This window comes from Erythrolamprus reginae, chromosome 4 (assembly GCF_031021105.1).
Source record: "Erythrolamprus reginae isolate rEryReg1 chromosome 4, rEryReg1.hap1, whole genome shotgun sequence".
Lineage (NCBI taxonomy): Eukaryota > Metazoa > Chordata > Lepidosauria > Squamata > Dipsadidae > Erythrolamprus > Erythrolamprus reginae.
The window spans coordinates 26,730,314-26,752,096 of NC_091953.1; the positions used below are offsets into that span (position 1 = coordinate 26,730,314).

The window sequence follows — 21,783 nt, forward strand, 5'->3', positions numbered from 1 at the left end:
ATCTAATAAATAATAATAATAATAATAATTTCAACTGGAAAAAAACTGGCTTCAACTGATTCATCCTGTAAATGTTTATGCTGCTTGATCATTCCAACTTGGCTCCTCCTCAAGTGGGTGTGGCTAAACAAAACAAGAAATCCATCTTGGGCGGCTTAGCGTTATGGTTGTTTAGCACTGATTGGATTCTTTCTTCTAACACACCAAAGAAATGCATTAGAAAATGGATTACGTTTATGGATTTTAAGAGAAAGAGAAAACAATTCTCATTTCTCGTGTACAAATGGAAGATTCTGATTTGTTTACCTGCTTCTACTGGCAGAGGGAGCCAACACCAACCAGGTTCTAAATTACTTACATTTAATGTTAGGTAAATTGTAAATTGGTGACATCTTGTCAACACAACCTGCATAATTTGTCACATGTAGTGTAACAGGGCTCTGCCATTGGAGACCTGGGCTTTCTCTTCCCTACTGAGCCAAACTAAATCTGTCTCACCTATTTTATTATCTCTTTCCTGGGTGGAATAGCATTGTACAGATATAAAATTATTAATACTGATCTATAACTGTGTTCATGGCCAAAGATTCTGCCAAAATGTTGGTAATCACAATGTATAAGCAATGGCACCTGGCAATCATTGTAAAACAAATAAAGGCTAAGGATGAAAGCTAAGCCTAAAGGACATCAATAAAGAAGAGATGTCAGCTAATTCATGGGGGCCATGAATTAACAACTATCATGGCCAAATCGTATGAATGGTATGCATGCATGTTGTCTTGATTGTTTAATCATGGGTTTTGAATCAGGGTTTTATAGTTTTAGATTGTTTATTCAACTTCTTTTTGTATTTATATTGTTATTGTAAGCCACCCTGAGCCCTTTGGGATTGGGCAGCATAGAAGTCAAATTAAATAAAATTAATAAATTAGATAGATAGATAATAGATAGATAGATAATAGATAATAGATAGATAGATAATAGATAGATAGATAGATAGATAGATAGATGATTGATAGATAGATAGATAGATGATAGATAGATAGATAGATAGATAGATAGATAGATAGATAGATAGATAGATAGATAGATAGATAGATAGATAGATAGATAGATAGAGAGATAGGCAGGCAGGCAGGCAGGCAGGCAGACAAATTCTTTATATATGCTAGGGAGGGCAGAAATGCTGCCAGGGATCTATTTCCATTTTGTTGCTGGCATTAAAAAATGACAAAAAAGGCAGCTTTGTGGTGCTTTGTCTCCAAATGAAAAATACCCAGAGAATCAGAAGAGAGTACCTAAACAATGTTTTGATAACAAAACCTTAAGCTTGGATTTTCATAACATCTGCAACCAACAGGATGTGATTCCTTGACATGTAGATAGTTTGGTTTGTAAATGCCAATCCATGTTAACTTTTCTAGAGCCACATTCAAAATCAGAATCTGCCAGGAGTCTTTATCACTCCTCTTTCGCCAACAACAAACAAACAAACAAACAAACAAATAAATAAATAAACTAGATCCACACAATCAGATCATTTCAAGATCTCAACTATACTTCGTGTCTACATACTGGAGACCTCACAAATGATGACACTGTTTTGTAACACTTCCCATGTACACCGTAAAAAAAAATTCTAGGCATGAATATACATTGCTACATCTGGGAACAGCATAATGTTATACAAAACCAATGACAAATATTTAAAAAAATATTTTTTTCTAAAAAAAAGAGAAGGAACAGATTAGTTCTGGATTTCAAGAACAATAATTCTATAGCTTCAAGTTTGGAGTGTCACTGTGTTCCACTTCGAAATCCTATATTGTAAACACACAACTAGTGTTCATAAAATATAAATTAACGTTAAGTTAAACCAGTTGCCATTCAAATACAGACACATAAAGTCTTAGAATGACTAAGATAGTTGAAGAATTAATATTTTCCTCGCTCACAGTGGTATGCAGAAATTGCTATAGTTATATATTAGTGTAAAACAGAAACAAGAGCAACAGTGGTTCTGAAATTTCAAATAACAAAAGTATAAATCAAGTTGTCAAATCCCAATGCTTCCGATTTTGATGCAGCAATCAAGCTAATTGCATTTAATCTGCTGCTGGCTACAGTAAACATGCACCGATCAAAATTGAATTTCCACAAGTGATGGGTAAGACATCAAGAGCTGTCTTTGGAGACATATATCTCCTTTCCCTTATAACTTAACTCTTCCTGAATTGTGGGCCTTCCTGGTGCGTTTGGAATGTAATTTACCAGAATTCCCAGCCTTCCCAAAGGTTTCTGGAAATTATGGGAGCTGTAGTCCTGAGAACAGCAGATAGGGGAAAATACAACAGCTTTGCTTTATTACTGAATTCTACCAAATATCATTGTAGCCATAGCAACCTGAAAGCAGCATAAAATGATCCCCAATATTTTTGGTACAAATCATACTGATAATCTCTGCATAAAGGGGGAAAGACAAAATAAAAACCTTGCACCCACATTCAAGGTAGTCCCGATTATATAGCCTAATATTAAGGATGCAGTATTACTTATTTTAATTTCTTCCCATCCTCTCTCATGTCTGATTAGCAGATGAAACTATGTCAACAAAGATGGGACACAGGCATTCACGGTTGAAGTGCAGAACACCAAAACAAGACCAAGGACTTCTCAGTTTCAACCTTCTTCTATGGAACACTATGACCTTACATTTTCATTTGTTCCTCTAAAAGTGCAAAAAAAAAGGGGGGGGGGGAAGGAGGGGGGATTTTTGTCCATAAGAAAACCACAAGCCTAAAAGGTTTCAAAATCCTTCCAACATTTTATAATTAAAAATCTAAAATCCTTCATAAAGAGATGTCTCCAGGATTAAGCGGAGCCAAACTCGGACATCCACTTCTCGTACTTCTCCAGATCTGCGGCTGAAACGGATTTGGAGATTTTCTTCAGAGCCAAGTCGAAGTCCCCCTTGGTGACGGGCATCTGAAGCTCTTCTTTAGAGAGGGCCCGGATCTCTTCTGCTGACAAGCCATTAATGCGTCGCCTCATCGCCATCAACGAGGCATCCCTAAAAATAAAGTCCATAAACACTTCATATGTGTAATGATGTATAACAGCAAGGCTGAAATACAATTTTACTTATTTATAACAGGGTGAGGAGTTTTTTCCCCCATTGCCAACAATGATTCTATTACATTTCATTTCCTATATTTTTTTTTTAAAAAAGCATAAAAATTTGCATTTGTTTACACATTTTCTTTAAAGCATAAATTCGTGTATAACCTATTCCCTGAAATTTTCTACTTATCTTCCAAAAGAGGTCTGCCAAATTTGGATAAGTATAGGGCCTGAAAGCTAAGTTTATGCACGCCTCTTAGAAATGCACTTCATGGCATCAGACCAGAATATCTCTGGGACCCCCTTCTGCCACACAAATCCCAGCGACCAGTTAGGTCCCACAGAGTTGACCTTCTCCAGGTCCTGTCGACTAAACAATGTCATCTGGCGGGACCCAGGGGAAGAACCTTCTCTGTGGCGGCCCCGACCCTCTGGAACCAACTCCCCCTGGATATCAGACTTGCCCCCACCCTCCTTGCCTTTCGTAAGCTCTTCAAAACCCACCTCTGTCATCAGACATGGGGGAATTGAAATTTTCCCTTCCCCTTAGGCTTATAGAATTTATACATGGTATGTTTGTATGTATGATTGGTTCTTTAAATTGGGGTTTTTTAGATTATTTTTAATATTAGATTTGTTTACATTGTCTTTTTATTGTTGTTAGCCGCCCCAAGTCTGCGGAGAGGGGCGGCATACAAATCTGATTAATAAAATAATAAATAAATGGGATGAAGTAGACAGTAGATAGTCTAAGGTTGTCAATGCAATTCCATGCATTGACAACTCTGTTACTGAAGTCATATTTTCTGCAATCAAGCTTGTTTATTTTCCTTTAGGTAGAAAGTGAATATCCTAAAAATATCCCAAAGATTTACTGTACCACTTTTATATTATATATAAAAAACCATACTTGTTCCTGGGCAAAAAGTGAGAGGGCAGGAATTACTAGAAAAATATGAAATATGTACATTCTGAAAGATTCAGAGTTTAGTTTCTTGGGGAAAGGTGTATTCTGATTGGTCTAGACAGGACAACTGAATACCTGCAGACATTAGTGATATCAGCACCAGAGTAGCCATCAATCTTCTCAGCAATTTCTTCCAGACTAATGTCAGGATCCAGTTCAACTTCCCGGAGATTAATCTTAAGCAGCTCCACTCTGCCTTTTGCTGTAAAAATAAATGTCAACCGATTAGAAGAAATTGATAAATAAGTCAATATTTCTACCACATGTAAAGTTATCATTTGGTGGGAAAAGAACCTCTAGATCAGTGGTTCTCAACCTTTCTAATGCCGCGACCCCTTAATACAGTTCCTCTTGTTGTGGTGACCCCCAACCATAAGTCTAGCATCAATTCTCCCAACAGAGCTTTAAGCTGATTGGCAGGAAAGTCAGAGGGACACCTCCACTGTAAACACCTGATTGGTCGGACTGTAAAAATATGTTCCAAAGCGCCAGAATAGAAGCTTTAGTTCCTAACACCATAGGAGATTTGTCTTTTCCCATGCTCTTAGGCGACCCCTGTGAAACAGTCGTGCGACCCCCAAAGGGGTCCTGACCCCCAGGTTGAGAACCACTGCTCTAGATGTAAATATAAATCAGTGCAGTAACATACAGATGAATGAATTTATGAATATAGAGCGGTGCCTCTACTTAAGAAAGCCTCTATTTAAGAACCGTGTGTCCAATATTTTTTTGCCTCTACTTAAGAAGCATTTTCTACTTAAGAACCCGAGCCCAGAAAAATTTCCTATGAAATTTGAGAGTGGCACAAAGGCCCAGCCAGTTTCTTGCCATTCCCCCTTTAATCCCGGCCATCTGGGCTGCAGAGGAGCCTTTTGGTGGCGCTTAAGGAGGCTTTGGCAGTCCAGAGCGAATGAAGCATTTTCCTTTCTCTGGGCACTTGGAGAGGGAATAAACCTCTGCCAGCGCCCAGAGAAAAGAAACGCTCCCTTCGCTCTGGGCAACCGAGGAGTCATCACAGCGAAAGAAAGGCGCCGGCTACAAAGCGAGCGAGCGAGAGGAGAGGTGAGCCTTTCAGCATGGGAAGGAAGAGGCAGCAGGTAGCAGCAGCAGCCAGTGTATGGGAGGCAGCCTTGCACCAGTGTATGGGAGGCGCGTGCTCCCCTATGCTTTTTTTTTAAGCCTTAAAGTTTTGGATTTTTTTGATTCCCTTCACCTCACCTTCTTCCTTCTGCAGCGACTGTCCTCCTCCTCCTCTTCTTCTTCCTCCTCCTCCCACCCAAATTCCGAGCTTTTATTTCTTTCCTAATGGGTTTGCACACATTATTTGCTTTGATTCTTATGGGAAAAATTGCTTCTACCTAAGAATGTTTCTACTTAAGAACCTGGTCACGGAACGAATTATGTTCTTAGGTAGAGGTACCACTGTATAAGAATAATCTATCGTCTGTCAAGATGGATGCAGAATTCCCCACCCCATCAACAGTAACAAAGTAGGGAAATTCACTTCCAAGTCCTTATGTGGAAAATGCTGTGTTTTTATTCTTTTGTGCTTTATAACTAGTGAAATTGCAGAGCCAAAATCAGGCGACAAGAAGAAAGGGTGAGCGGAAAATTATTTAAGCAGTACTGTTCAGAGAAACTTGTGCTGGCCTTGTCTGGGACCCATCTAGGTCAAACTGGGGAGTGGGGGGAGTTTACATTCAGAAGTAATTCAGGATGACCAATCCCAAACTGGCAGACTCATTTTCCACTTTCTGCCTGCCCTTTCCTGTGTTTACTTCTAACTGCTATGGAAAAGATAGAGTTCAGGGATTATATTTTTTTATATCCCATTTTAAAGAATACCTAGGCAAACAGCACAAAGGTTACCCGTCTCTCTGAAATTGACTAGAACTTTTGACATATTTTCTAAATTGTCCAATTCTTTAGACATAAGGTAAAAAAATAAATAAGGGAACAATGCACTTGTTTTAGCTTCTCACTGTTCCCTACTTGGAACACTCTTAGGGTGTTTTTTCTTTCTTTCATTAGATCCAAATGAGAACATTTCAATGGAATGTAAGGCTTTTTGTCCAAACCTTGAAACCAACTGCTTTTATTTTTATTAAACGTACACCCCTAGCAAGCAGGAAAAATATCGCATCAAGGTTAAAACAGTCCTCCTTGCCACCAAACTTCATTAAAACCACTGTCACACTGTGTTCTTATTTAGAGTCAAGTGGTAAAAAGCAGGTGGTATACTGCCCTAAATCAAGAGAAGAGACAGCTTAAAAGCAAACCTAAGATGACAGAGAATCTTGAAGTTAATAGCAGTTCTGACTGACAATCTCGAGAGTCATTTTGCAATGAGGTTTCCTCAAGCAGGGAACAAATCAGCCAACCGCTCTATGAAGAGCTCAAAATATAGTCATAAAGTTGAGACAGGAGTTGATTTACAACATGGCAAGCTTGAAAGTTAAAATTAATGGCTTCACATTTCTCTATTCAGCAATAGGCACATAGGAAAAAGCGTTTGGCAATAATTCTTTAAAGATTTATTTTATTTTATTTTTTTATTATTTATTATTATTATTATTATTTTTATTTTTTAATACTTATTTATTCATTCATTCATTCATTCACTCATTTATTAGATTTGTATGCTGCCCCTCTCCACACTCGGGGCAGCTCACAACACAATAAAAATAGTTCCTGACAAATCTAATAGCTTACAATTTAAAATTTAAAATACTTAAAAAACCCAATTTTTAAGCAGACATACCTACAAACATACCATACATAAATTATATAGGCCCGGGGGAGATATCTCAGTTCCCCCATGCCTGACGACAAAGGTGGGTTTAAAGGAGTTTGCGAAAGGCAAGGAGGGTAGGGGCAGTTCTAATCTCTGGGGGGAGCTGGTTCCAGAGTCGGGGCCACCACAGAGAAGGCTCTTCCCCTGGGGCCTGCCAACCGACATTGTTTAGTTGACGGGACCCGGAGAAGACCCACTCTGTGGGACCTAATCGGTCGCTGGGATTCGTGCAGCAGAAGGCGGTCTTGGAGATATTCTGGTCCGATGCCATGAAGGGCTTTATAGGTCATAACCAACACTTTGAATTGTGACCGGAAAATGATCGGCAACCAATGCAGACTGCGGAGTGTTGGTGTAACATGGGCATACCTTGGGAAGCCCATGACTGCTCTCGCAGCTGCATTCTGCACGGTCTGAATGAGGTTTCCTCAAGCAGGGAACAAAGCAGCCAACCGCTCTATGAAGAGCTCAAAATCTAGTCATAAAGTTGAGACAGGAGTTGATTTACAACATGGCAAGCTTGAAAGTTAAAATTAATGGCTTCACGTTTCTCTATTCAGCAATAGGCACATAGGAAAAAAGCGTTTGGCAATAATTCTTTAAAGACGTCTACAAGGCTCAGTCTATGCTCGTTTGAGGAATGCCTGTTAAACATTCCAACAAATTCATTTAAAAGCTTGATCCCCCTCATTGAGTCTGCACTGAAAGACTGCTGCAGCTCTTTCGTTCTGCAATCGCCAGCAACTTTTTTACTTTCCCCCCAATGATCAAGATAATTACTAAAGCCTGAAAATCCAATGTTGTTGCATAAATTTCAACGTGTTCTTTAACAGCTCCCCGAGGAAGTGTCAAATAACAAGTGCCAGACAAGCACATTTAAAAAAGAAAACCCACCTGTTGGCAAAGGTATATAAATTCTTTTTTCCAGTCTCCTCCTCAAAGCTTCATCAATATCCCAAGGAAAATTTGTAGCAGCAAGCACCATCACCATTCTCGAAGGGTCATCATTCTCCAGAGCTCCACCTACACCTAAGGGAGCATTAATTAAACTAGAGTACGTGGTGCTTTTCTATTGTTGTTCACTTTAATTTGAGGTTTTGTATGCACTGAATCTTGGAAGCAAAAAACCCTCAGATCTTAAGTTTTAGCAATACCCACATACTGTACTGGGGGTGATGGGGGGAGGACAATGAGAGATCCTTCGTGTTTAGGAAGGTCAGTTTTTAAAAATTGGTCTCTGGATGGACACGTTGCCTGAACCAAGTTGAGCATGTGCAACTTTTTCTTTAAAATCCTTCCCTCCTTCTACAACGATGTATAAAAGAGGAAAAGGATTCCACAATGCAGGCAGAACAAACCCTACTTGTATTGCATTGTATTGGCAGTTCTGTGTTAGCAAAAGCTTCAGAAGAGAAGGATTATGGGGTAGTGATTACTGACAGTCTCAAAATGGGTGAACAGTGCAGTCAGGCGGTAAGGAAAGCAAGTAGAATGCTTGGCTGCACAGCTAGAGGTATAACAAGCAGGAAGAGGGAGATTGTGATCCCGCTGTATAGAGCGCTGGTGAGACCACTTTTGGGTGGTCCCTCGATTTTCGCGATCTCGTTCTTCGCGAAACGCTATATCGTGATTTTTCCCACCCGATGACGTCACTCTCTTCCTTCCTTTCTCATCTTTCTTTCTCTCTCTCTTTCTCTATCTTGCTTCTTCCTCTCTCACACTCTCTTCCTCCCTCTCTCATCTCTTTCTTTCCTTCTCTCTCTTTCTCTATCTCTCCCCCTCTTGCTGGCGGGCGGCGGGCGGCGGGCGGGCGAGCGGGGGCATCAGCGAGGAAGACCCAGGGAAGGTTCCTTCGGCCGCCCAGCAGCTGATCTGCTCGGTAGCTCAGCAGCAGCGAGGAGCCGAATCGGGGTTTCCCCTTTGCGTGGGCGGCGGGGAAACCCCGATCTTCGTCTGCTCGCTGCTGCTGCGGCCGCCCAGCAGCTGATCTGCTCGGTAGCGCAGCAGCAGCGAGGAGCCGAATCGGGGTTTCCCCTTTGCGTGGGCGGCGGGGAACCCCCGATCTTCGTCTGCTCGCTGCTGCTGCGCTACCGAGCAGATCAGCTGCTGGGCGGCCGCAGCAGCAGCGAGCAGACGAAGATCGGGGTTTCCCCGCCGCCCACGCAAAGGGGAAACCCCGATTCGGCTCCTCGCTGCTGCTGCGCTACCGAGCAGATCAGCTGCTGGGCGGCGGAAGGAACCTTCCCTGGGTCTTCCCCGCCGCCCACGCAAACTCCACCATCTGCGCATGCGCGGCCATGAAAAAAAGGGTGCGCATGCGCAGATGGTGTTTTTACTTCCGCAACCCTACATCGCGAAAAATCGATTATCGCGAGGGGTCTTGGAACGGAACCCTCGCGATAATCGAGGGATCACTGTACTGTGTTCAGTTCTGGAGACCTCACCTACAAAAAGATATTGACAAAATTGAACAGGTCCAAAGACGGGCTACAAAAAGGGTGGAAGGTCTTAAGCATAAAACGTATCATGAAAGACTTCATGAACTCAATGTGTATAGTCTGGAGGACAGAAGGAAAAGGGGGGTCATGATCGAAACATTTAAATATGTTAAAGGGTTAAATAAGGTCCAGGAGGGAAGTGTTTTTAATAGGAAAGTGCACACAAGAACAAGGGGGCACAATCTGAGGTTAGTTGGGGGAAAGGTCAGAAGCAACGTGAGAAAATATTATTTTACTGAAAGAGTAGTAGATGCTTGGAACAAACTTCCAGGAGACATGGTTGGTAAATCCACAGTAACGGAATTTAAACATGCCTGGGATAAACATATATCCTTCCTGAGATAAAATACAGGAAATAGTATAAGGGCAGACTAGATAGACCATGAGGTCTTTTTCTGCCGTCAATGTTCTATGTTTCTATGTTTCTATTTACCATCCATCTGAACCAGCAGCTCTGACTTGACTCGGCGGCTTGCCTCATGTTCATCCACAGTGCCTCTGCGACTACAGATCGAGTCTATTTCATCAATGAAAATCGTTGTAGGTGCATAAAACTTGGCCTTAAAAAAAGCAAACATTTCTAATGGGGTTTTTTAAAATCATATACAACATTCCTCAGTATTACAGTCATATTTAACCAAGATAGATACCAATACATTTTCTGAATGCTAAATCAAAACAGTTGTGAATTTAAGGAATGTCCTATGGATGCTGTTCAACTATTTGTTGAAAAACAAATAGTATATCAAGCTAAGACATAGATGTGCAGGAAATTGGTGTTGTTTGTTTTTTATTTATTTAATTGGATTTATATGCCGCCCCTCTCTGAAGACTCGGGGCGGCTAACAGCAGTCATAAAACAGCGTACAATAATAATCCAATACTAAAAACGATTAAAAACCCATTAATATAAAAAACCAAACATACATACAGACAGACATACCATACATAAAATTGTAAAGGCCTAGGGGGAAAGGGAATCTCAATTCCCCCATGCCTGGCGGCAGAGGTGGGTTTTAAGTAGCTTACGAAAGGCAAGGAGGGTGGGGGCAATTCTAATCTCTGGGGGGAGCTGGTTCCAAAGGACCGGGGCCGCCACAGAGAAGGCTCTTCCCTTGGGTCCCGCCAAGCGGCATTGTTTAGTTGACGGGACCCGGAGAAGACCCACTCTGTGGGACCTAACTGGTCGCTGGTTGTCCATTTAAACCACCCAAACCAATTCAGTAGGGACATTTATAATATAATACATTCACTGCAATGTATGTAGATTGCCCTGAAATCATTTTAGAAAGAAAAAGACCCAGGAAGAAAATAGGCAAAGAAAGAGTTTAATACCTGAGGGAATCAACAATACCTACCATTTCAAACAGCAAACGAACTAATTTTTCAGACTCGCCTCGATACTTTGATGTGAGAGTGGAGGAAGACACGTTGAAAAATGTAGTTCCACATTCTGTCGCGACGGCTTTTGCTAACATGGTTTTACCAGTCCCCGGAGGGCCAACCATAAGCACTCCCTGAAATTAAAATCCAAACAACTCAAGAAACCACAAGCCTGATTCAAGCATAGAACAACATAATACAATCAAAACATAGAAACATAGAAGACTGACGGCAGAAAAAGACCTCATGGTTCATCTAGTCTGCCCTTATACTATTTCCTGTATTTTATCTTACAATGGATATATGTTTATCCCAGGCATGTTTAAATTCAGTTACTGTGGATTTACCAACCACGTCTGCTGGAAGTTTGTTCCAATGATCTACTACTCTTTCAGTGAAATAATATTTTCTCACATTGCTTTTGATCTTTCCAACTAACTTCAGATTGTGTCCCCTTGTTCTTGTGTTCACTTTCCTATTAAAAACACTTCCCTCCTGAACCTTATTTAACCCTTTAACATATTTAAAATTCATCTAAACATGATTTAGATTGTAGATCTTCAGACTTAGGTTTTCTCAAACAAGGATGTGATGACGCTTGACTGTCTACAAATTCTGTATGTCCTGGATCTCTTGGCGACTTTCAATACCACCAGCCATGGTATCTTTCATCATCATCATCATCATCATCATTATTATTATTATTATTATTATTATTATTATTATTATTATTAATTAGATTTGTATGCCCCCCCCGTCTCCGTAGACTCGGGGCGGCTCACAACAGTGATAAAAACAATACATAATGACAAATCTAATAATTAGAATTTAAAATAACAATAGTACATTTTAAAAAGTCTAAAAAACAAGGAACCCCAATATATAAAAACATACAGTCATATCATGCACAAAAACTACATAGGCAGGGGGAGATGTCTCAGTTCCCCCACGCTTTACGACAGAGGTGGGTTTTGAGGAGTTTATGGAAGGCAAGGAGGGTAGGGGCAGTTCTAATCTCTGGAGGGAGCTGATTCCAGAGGGTCAGAGCCGCCACAGAGAAGGCTCTTCCCCTGGGTTCCGCCAGACGACATTGTTTAGTTGATGGAGAAGGCCAATTCTGTGGGACCTAACCGGCCGCTGGGATTTGTGCGGCAGAAGGCGGTCTCGCAGATACCCTGGTCCGGTGCCATGAAGGGCTTTATAGGTGATAACCAACACTTTGAATTGTGACCGGAAACTGATCGGCAACCAATGCAGACTGCAGAGAGTTGGAGTAACATGGGCATATTTGGGAAAGCCCATGATTGCTCTCGCAGCTGCATTCTGCACGATCTGAAGTTTCCGAACACTCTTCAAAGGTAGCCCCATGTAGAGAGCGTTACAGTAGTTGAACCTCGAGGTGATGAGGGCATGAGTGACTGTGAGCAGTGACTCCCGGTCCAAATAGGGCCGCAACTGGTGCACCAGGCGAACCTGAGCAAACGCCCTCCTCGCCACAGCTGAAAGGTGTTTCTCTAATGTTAGCTGTGGATCGAGGAGGACGCCCAAGTTGGGACCCTCTCTGAGGGGGTCAATAGTTCCCCCCCACCCAGGGTGATGGACGGACAGATGGAATTGTCCTTGGGAGGCAAAACCTACAGCCACTACGTCTTATCAGGGTTGAGTTTGAGTCTGTTGACACCCATCCAGACCCCAACAGCCTCCAAACACCGGCACATCATTTCCACTGCTTTGTTGACTGGACATGGCTGCGGTGATTGGAAGAGGCATTTTTGCAGTGGTTCTTCTCCTTCCTATGCAGCCTGTTGGTGCTGATGGGAAGGGAAAGGCCCAGCCCTAAGCCCCCATAATGCTGAGTACCTCTACCCAAAACGTGTGGGTGGAGCCATCCAACGGAATGGAGTTCAACATTAAACAGGAAATTATATTTAGTATGCCGCCCCTCTCCGTAGACTCGGGGCGGCTCACAACACAATAAAACAATTCATAAGAAATCTAATAATTTACAATTTAAAATATTTAAAAAAACCCATTATTAAGCAGACATACATACAAACATACCATACATAAATTGTATAGGCCTGGGGGAGATGTCTCAATTCCCCCATGCCTGACGACAAAGGTGGGTTTTGAGGAGTTTACGAAAGGCAAGGAGGGTAGGGGCAGTTATAATCTCTGGGGGGAGTTGGTTCCAGAGAGTCGGGGCCGCCACAGAGAAAGCTCTTCCCCTGGGGCCCGCCAACCGGCATTATTTAGTTGACGGGACCCGTAGAAGGCCCACTCTATGGGACCTAATCGGTCGCTGGGATTCGTGCAGCAGAAGGCGGTCTCGGAGATATTCTGGTCCGATGCCATGAAGGGCTTTATAGGTCATAACCAACACTTTGAATTGTGACTGGAAATTGATCGGCAACCAATGCAGACTGCGGAGTGTTGGTGTAACATGGGCGTACCTTGGGAAGCCCATGACTGCTCTCGCAGCTGCATTCTGCACGATCTGAAGTTTCCGAACACTAGATTGGATAAAATAGGCGTATACTCCAGGTCCCTTCCCTTTAACGTTGTCCCTTAGTGCAGTATTCCCCAGCCTTTCCAGCTTTGCAGACCGGCAAGGTGAGGTGAAGGGAGGGTACAAGCTTGAGTACCCACCACCCATGCAAGTGTAGCTGTGCACACATGCTCACCCACTTGTATGGGCCAAATAGGCCACATGGTTCCGAATAGGCTGCAGCCAAGTAGTGGGCCATGGTCCAGGGGTTGGGGACCCCTATTTTAGTGAACATAAGAAGCATGATTTTGCCATAGCGCCCCTGTTCTCTTTAAGTTCTGGTAGGATCCCCACCCACTTACCCTTCCAGAAAACTATTAAGAGTTTATTATTTATTTATTTTATTTGACTTCTATGCCGCCCAATCTCAAAGGACTCAGGTTGACTTTAATCCCAGCTGTTGAGATTGCAAGGGAAGGGCGTAATTATTGGACATTAGGGAAGGACGTAATTATTGGACCGGGTGATTTTTTTTCTTTATGTTGTATTGCTTTTACAGTGGTCCCTTGACTTTCGCGGGTCCAACTTTCGCGAAAAGGCTATACCATGGGTTTTCAAAAATATTAGGTTTAGGTTTATTGGATTTATATGCCGCCCCTCTCCGCAAACTCGGGGCGGCTCACAACAATAATAAAAAACAGTACAGTACACAATACCAAATCCAATGCCCACCCATCCAGATTCCAATTGAAATTAATAATCTCATAAAAAACAGTATATATAAAAAACAGGCACACAGTCAATCAATCAACAAAACAACATGGGCAAGGGGGAGGTGTTTTAGTTCCCCCATGCCTGACGGCAAAGGTGGGTCTTAAGGAGTTTACGAAAGGCAGGGAGGGTGGGGGCAATCCTAATCTCAGGGGGGAGCTGGTTCCAGAGGGTCGGGGCCCCCACAGAGAAGGCTCTTCCCCTGGGTCCCGCCAGACGACATTGTTTAGTCGACGGGACCCGGAGAAGGCCAACTCTGTGGGACCTAACCGGTCGCTGGGATTCGTGCGGCAGGAGGCGGTCCCGAAGATATTCTGGTCCGGTGCCATGAAGGGCTTTATAGGTCATAACCAACACTTTGAATTGTGACCGGAAACTGATCGGCAGCCAATGCAGACTGCGGAGTGTTGGAGTGATATGGGCATACTTGGAGAAGCCCATAATTGCTCTCGCAGCTGCATTCTGCACGATCTGAAGTTTCCGAACACTTTTCAAAGGTAGCCCCATGTAGAGAGCGTTACAGTAGTCGAGCCTCGAGGTGATGAGGGCATGAGTGACTGTGAGCAATGACTCCCGGTCCAAATAGGGCCGCAACTGGCGCACCAGGCGAACCTGGGCAAACGCCCCCCTCGCCACAGCTGAAAGGTGTTTTTCTAATGTGAGCTGTGGATCGAGGAGGACGCCCAAGTTGCGGACCCTCTCTGAGGGGGTCAATAATTCCCCCCCCAGGGTAATGGACGGACAGATAGAATTGTCCTTGGGAGGCAAGACCCACAGCCACTCCGTCTTGTCTGGGTTGAGTTTGAGTTTGTTGACACCCATCCAGGCCCCAACAGCCTCCAGGCACCGGCACATCACTTCCACTGCTTCGTTGACTGGACATGGGGTGGAGATGTACAACTGGGTATCATCGGCATATTGATGATACCTCACCCCATGCCCTTGGATGATCTCACCCAGCGGTTTCATGTAGATATTAAATAGCAGGGGGGAGAGGACCGACCCCTGAGGCACCCCACAAGGGAGAAACCTCGGGGTCGACCTCTGACCCCCCACTAACACCGACTGCGACCGACCGGAGAGGTAGGAGGAGAACCACTGAAGAACAGTGCCTCCCACTCCCAACCCCTCCAGCCGGCGCAGAAGGATACCATGGTCGATGGTATCGAAAGCCGCTGAGAGGTCAAGGAGCACCAGGACAGAGGACAAGCCCCTGTCCCGGGCCCGCCAGAGATCATCCATCAACGCGACCAAAGCAGTTTCCGTGCTGTAGCCGGGCCTGAATCCAGACTGCTGAGGACCTAGATAATCGGCTTCATCCAAGGACCGCTGGAGTTGAAGTGCCACCACCTTCTCGACAACCTTCCCCATGAAGGGAAGGTTGGAGACTGGACGGTAGTTATTAAGCACAGCTTTTTTAAACATTTGAACATTTTCCCGCAGCCGCCCAATGTACAATACTGTGCGTTTTAACTCTCCTCCCCCCTACACCAGCCATACTGCTTCTTTAAATAAAAGCTCCGCTTCTGCCCCAGCCTCCCGATCCCTCCCCTTTAATTCTCGGAGTGTTGGTATGCTCCACTTGAAGCCGAGCCTTACTGCTGTCCACCGCCACCACCTCCTCTTCTAAGCTTGCCGCCCCGTTGCCCCTGCGGGTTCTGGGGGTAAGTAGAACCAGGAATGGAGGATGGAGGGGGGGAAGGAAGGAAGGAAGGAAGGAAGGAAGGTAGGAAGGAAGGAAGGAAGGAAGGAAGGAAGGAAGGAAGGAAGGAAGGAAGGAAGGAAGGAAGGAAGCATCTCTACTTCGCAGAAATTTGACTTTCGTGGGTGGTCTTGGAACGTATCCCCTGCGAAAGTCAAGGGACCACTGTATTGTATTTTTATTATTTTGTTAGCAGAGTTGTGTCTTACAAAAACCATATAAATCTTTTTAAAAACCACTCATTCACACCTGGATTCTACGCTTTCATTTGCTTTGTGAATAATTAAAGAAAATTAAAACCATTGGGCCAAATTGTATTTCTTTGATTATTACTGTATTATTATTTTTTCTTGTTTTCCTCTCCAAAAGCTAGGGGGTCTTATAGTCCAGAACATTTTATAGTCTGATAAATACAGTAATTTTAAAAGAAATTTTAATTAAAATCCTATTGCTGCACTGGCTGCCCTCCTGTCAGGCAAGATCCCTACCCAGGTCTAGTGTTGAAGTTTCTTCATCTTTGAGGGTTGGGTGACTTTAATCTCCACGCACTGGCTAGAACCAGGAAAACTGGGATTTCATGGCCTCACCTATGATGATCAAGTGACCATGAGTAATCTTTGGCCCGTTATACTCAAGCTGTAATATTTTTGACCTCATTTGGTCTCAGAGCACTTGTTACATGATCTTGATATGGCTAGCATTTCTTTTACCCCACTGGTATGCTTAGATAATCTAAATAAAATTGTCATCCAGATGATCAGGCAGATTAAGATAAATTACGCCATGTTTATTATGAAAAAGAATGCAAATGCTCAGGAGAATTCCCAGCAACCGTAGCCTATTCTGTTCAATGCTTGGTGAATCGAAAACAACAGGAGCTGACGTAGGCCCTTGAAGTTGATCACTCCCAACCAGACTTGACTCTTGGCTCGTCTTTTGATGGGCATGGTCTTTGTAGAGGCAGGGGAACATTTTGCAACATTAGCTAGATTCTTTTGAGGTTATGGATTCTGACGCAATGTAGTCTTCCAGGCCCTCTGCCATCTACAGGGTAGATCTATGCCTTAACTGTCTTCTCCAGGGTAAGAATAAATGTGACTAGCTTATGTAATAGTGTCCACTCCTGGTTTACAATAAATGGGCAGCTCCTAACTGTTTTTAGATTTCTGGGACAATCCTATCTGGTCTGTGCCTGTCTTGGAAAGCTTCACAATTATACAGTGGTACCTCGTGATACGAACCCCTCGTGATACGAACATCTCGAGATACAAACCCGGGGTTTGGAATTTTTTTGCCTCTTGTTACGAACTTTTTCCGGCTTACGAACCCACCGCAGATCGCGAAATGGCGCACCGCTGGGCGCTGCCACCTGGCTGTCACCTTTTAAAACAGCTGGTGGGCTTCTCGGCGTTCTCCCGAACCCGAACCCGAACTTTTCGGGTTCGGGAGGCCGCCGAGAAGCGCCACCGCCCGGCTGTCACCTTCTGAAACAGCCGGGGGGCTTCTCGGCGTTCGAGGTTCAGCAAAAGTTCGGGTTCAGGTTCCAGAGCCCGCCGAGAAGTGCCCGGCTGTTTCAGAAGGTTACAACTGGGCGGTGGCGCCCGGCAGAGCACCGTTTTTGTGATCGGCAGCGGAGTTTTCAGCCAATCTGGAGGCTGAAACGGAGGTGGGGAATCCCAATAGGGAATTCCATGGGCGGAGCTTTGACGTCACGAAGACGTCCTTCCTGGAGGCCACGCTTTGGCCGGCCAGGAAGGACGTCTTCGTGACATCAAAGCTCCGCCCATGGAATTCCCTATTGGGATTCCCCACCTCCGTTTCAGAGATCGGCCAGATCGGCCGAAAACGCTGCTGCTAATTGCAAAAAGGGCGCTCCGCCAGGCGGCAGCCGGCTGTAACCTTCTGAAACAGCCGGGAGCTTCTCGGCGGCCTCCGGAACCCGAACCCGAACTTTTGCTGAACTTCCGGGTTCGGCGTTCAGGAGAACACCGAGAAGCCCCCTGGCTGTTTCAGAAGGTGACAGCCGGGCGGCGGCGTTTCTTGGCGGCCTCCCAAACCCGAACCCGAAAAGTTCGGGTTCGTGAGAACGCCGAGAAGCCCCCCGGCTGTTTTAAAAGGTGACAGCTGGGCGGCGGCACCCAGCAGAGCGCCATTTTGCGATTCCCCCCCCCTTGCACGCATTAATCGCTTTTACATTGTTTCCTATGGGAAACATTGTTTTCTCTTACGAACTTTTCGCCTTACGAACCACCTTCCGGCACCAATTAAGTTCGTATGACGAGGTATTACTGTATATCTTAAATGATAAGTCCACAGCACAGCACCAGTGTGCCTAGCAACACTTAGTTCTCTTTAGACCCCACAGTTCATCTGATTTTATTGTTTTATTCAGACTTCTTTTAAATAGCTGGTGATTACCAAAAAGAAAGGAGTAGAGAATATCTTGAGAGGAAGGTTTATCTGTTTTATGAGCAAATCCACCACACTAATCATTTTGTGGTGTGTCCACAATTTTTTTTTAAAAGTTCCAAATATACCCAATAGTTCCAAAACTCACAATTTAAACTTAATTGGTTCTTTTGCACCCATCAAGGAAGGGCTTGAAAAAGAGACTACAAACTCTAGAGACTGAAAGAAGTGTAAGAAACTCAAAATAATCCCATCTTAATTTTGTTTATATAAAATGAGATAAAGGAAAACTTGGATATATACATGACAATCGTTAAGTGTTATACCACATGATTCTTGACAAATGTATCTTTTTCTTTTATGTACGCTGAGCATATGCACCAAGACAAATTCCTTGTGTGTCCAATCACACTTGGCCAATAAAATTCTATTCTATTCTATTCTACCTTAAATCTCTGAGGTATCAATTTCTTTATCTGGTCAATCTCAGACTAATTCCATCTGTCCTTCTGCCATAATCCTTAAAATTTTGCTGTTCTGAATGGGCAAGGTAAATTTTCCATCTTGATATGTTATGAAATGTGATTCATGAATGTTTAGAATGAGTGTTTCATGATCTTTTATCTTTTTTTCATCAATGCATATTCAGAACTGTTGAAAAGTCACATCTAATTCATGAAGCAAAGGTTAACTGCTTCTCTGTAAAAGCAGGTTCTTAATTAAAGTCATTATATGATTTCATAAAAGGAAAGCAATGAATAGAGACAATACACACATCAGTTTCGCTACTTACTGAATATATTTTATCCACCTGAAAATTACTATCAAAAGATTTCTAAAAAGAAATTATACTTTTAGGATAATCATATTAACACCAGACATCAAAATGAACTTTATGCAATTAACATCTTACATATTTGCACAACAAAAGAGCTAATGAAAACTAAAACAAACAAATGTTGCAAAATATGTACTTTTTGGGGGAGGGGGGATAATTCAAAATTATTTTTGAATTATAAAAATAAATATAACAAAATCAATTATGTCCCTTCATAATATGTTGTATTCTCCTCAAAAAAACTAATATCCTTCACAACAAATAAAAATTATCTACCAATGCTATCTCTACCGTAGACCCCTATCTACATCAGGACTTTGCCAAATCACAACAATAAATCTATACCGTAGATCTTGCCTTCTGGAAGAAAAATAAGGGGGTGGAATTTCCAAGCATCTATAAACACCAATTCATTGTGATGGGACAGATCCACAGACCTACCAGAACATCTATCCAGTCATATGCTCAGCCAAGCTGAAGAACCTATGCTGAATTCTTGCATAAAGCTTAAGAACTCACATAAAATATACTATTCTGTGGAAACACTGAATATATTTTTTCTCCACTTCAGACATAAGCAAGAAACAATTCAAGATATTTTATATTTCCGTATCCTGGGAAAGATCACTTAAAAAAAGCACGTAGATGTGTATTTATATCATAATTCACATCAACACAACACAAAGCACAACATGCTTTTTACTGGACAGTGTGCCATTGTATTCAATCCTCTTCACCTTTGCCTTAACATGTAACTGCAGATTAGTGGCAAAACTGTAGACATATGCGTGGCTGCAAGATATTCAATCATCTTCATAGCTACTTAGAACAACACTTTCTCAATTCTTATCCCTCAAAATAACTCTTTAAGAGCCGGGGTGGCGCAGCAGGTAGAGTGCTGTACTGCAGGCCACTAAAGCTGACTGTAGATCTGTAGGTCAGCGGTTCAAATCTCATCACCGGCTCAAGGTTGACTCAGCCTTCCATCCTTCCGAGGTGAGTAAAATGAGGACCCGGATTGTGGGGGCAATATGCTGGCTCTGTTAAAAAGTGCTATTGCTAACATGTTGTAAGCCGCCCTGAGTCTAAGGAGAAGGGACGCATAAAAATTGAATGAATGAGTGAATGAATGAATGAATAAATAAATAAATAAATATTTGAGATTCCTTGATGACATTTAATCTTCTGGATCTATGAAAATGAATATCTTGTTAAATTTCTTCATTATTTCAACAGCTTCCACCTCACAATAGTCGTCAGCCTCAATCTATCTACAAAACAAGCCCACTTCCAAATCATGGCAAAACTAGAAACCGGACACATTAAAAACCATGTTATCTGGGGGAAACCTACAGATCTCGATACCTAGTGTGTGCTTCAGTTTCCATTCAGATATATCATCTGTACATGGGGTATCAAACTCAATTTAATTGAGGGATGCATCAGGATTGTGTTTGACCTTGGAGGGATGGGGTGGGGCGTGGCCAAGGGTGGGTGTGGCCAGGAGACATGACCATGGTGTGCGTTTGACAAGGCATTTTTTCCCCTTTGCATTCAAAGCACCTATTTCACACAAAGAGAGATTTACTTTATGGCACAAATAGTCTTAATTCCATTATGTAGAGATTAAAGACATGTAGAGTCCGTTAATGCTATGGTGCTTGACTCTTTTGTATAGGAGTAGAGCATCAATGAACTGACAATTTCTCCGTTGCATTGGCACCTTTCAGTCTCGAAAGACCATGGTATCATGCTCTGGATTCCCCATAGCATGAAGCCTGGGTAGGTTAGTGTTGTGGTTGGCTCTGGCCCAGCTCCTGCCCCAGGGAATGGGGAGATGGATGCAGGGGAAAATTCAACATGTCACAGGCCTGTGTTATTGCCGACAGAATCAGATCAGAGTTTAGTTTCCTCGGACGAAGAAGAAGGTGGGAGTGACTCAGCAGAGGGGGGCTTGGCACACAGCCAAGGCAGTCAATCTTCCTTATCTTCTATAGCTTCAGATGATGACATTTTGGATCCACGCAAGCGCAGAATTATGCGTAGAAGAGACCAAGTAAGAACATATTGCAGGAAATAAGGGAGGCCACCTGTGTTTGGGTGGGGCTCCAGTAATTAGGGCTGCTGCTATAAATAGCAGCATGTGGGTTTGGCCATTGTGGAAGAATATCAGTTGCAGTTTCGTCAGGAATCTTGTGTGCTGGACTTTGTTGCTTTTTCATGCCTTTGAAACCAAAGCAGAGCAACTTGTGTGTGTGTGTGTGTGTGTGTCTCACTTCGTTGGAAGAAGAAGGGGTGTGAAGTTACTCCACTGCTGCTGGCTAAGTACTTAATGACTGCTTAAGGGAAATTGTACAGAGTACCCTGTTGTTTTGGGATGAGTGCTCTTTGCAATACAAAAAGAGTGCTTAGTTTATTTTGACTTTTGTGATAAAGAACATTGTTTTGAATTTTCAAACGTGTATGTGTCTGAAATTTGTATCCTTGAATTTTCGGGAGGCTCCTATCAGAGAGCCCGACAGAAGAGTTAGTATGGAGGATAGACCCCCATATTTCTCCATATGTCTCTAAAAATTGTCCAACAGTCTATCAATCTTTGTTACTACCTCTGACCCACCTTAGAGAAGGACTTAATATAAGTAATAATTTACAAAATTGATATACTACCCAATTCTCTGACTCTGGGTGGCTCACAACAATCAAAAAATTTACAATGAAATCAATCATGATAAAAGATTGAGATTGTTCTGTCGAGCTCTCTGGTAGAATCCTCCCAAAAATTCACAGGTACAAATTTCAGACACACACACGTT

General features: G+C 43.0%; 1 protein-coding gene across 1 annotated transcript in view; it reads right to left on the minus strand.

Annotated features, from left to right (window-relative positions):
• Window positions 1–1,537: 1,537 nt before the first annotated feature.
• Window positions 1,538–21,783, minus strand: part of KATNAL1 (katanin catalytic subunit A1 like 1) — a 53,342-nt gene continuing 33,096 nt past the window's right edge. Inside the window, exons 7-11 of the mRNA XM_070749873.1 lie at window positions 10,738–10,896; window positions 9,813–9,939; window positions 7,776–7,910; window positions 4,163–4,289; window positions 1,538–3,070 (exon numbers count right to left, since the gene is read on the minus strand). Of these exons, the coding sequence (XP_070605974.1) occupies window positions 2,872–3,070; window positions 4,163–4,289; window positions 7,776–7,910; window positions 9,813–9,939; window positions 10,738–10,896 (747 nt within the window). The 3' untranslated portion in view covers window positions 1,538–2,871. The remainder of the gene's footprint in view (window positions 3,071–4,162; window positions 4,290–7,775; window positions 7,911–9,812; window positions 9,940–10,737; window positions 10,897–21,783) is intronic.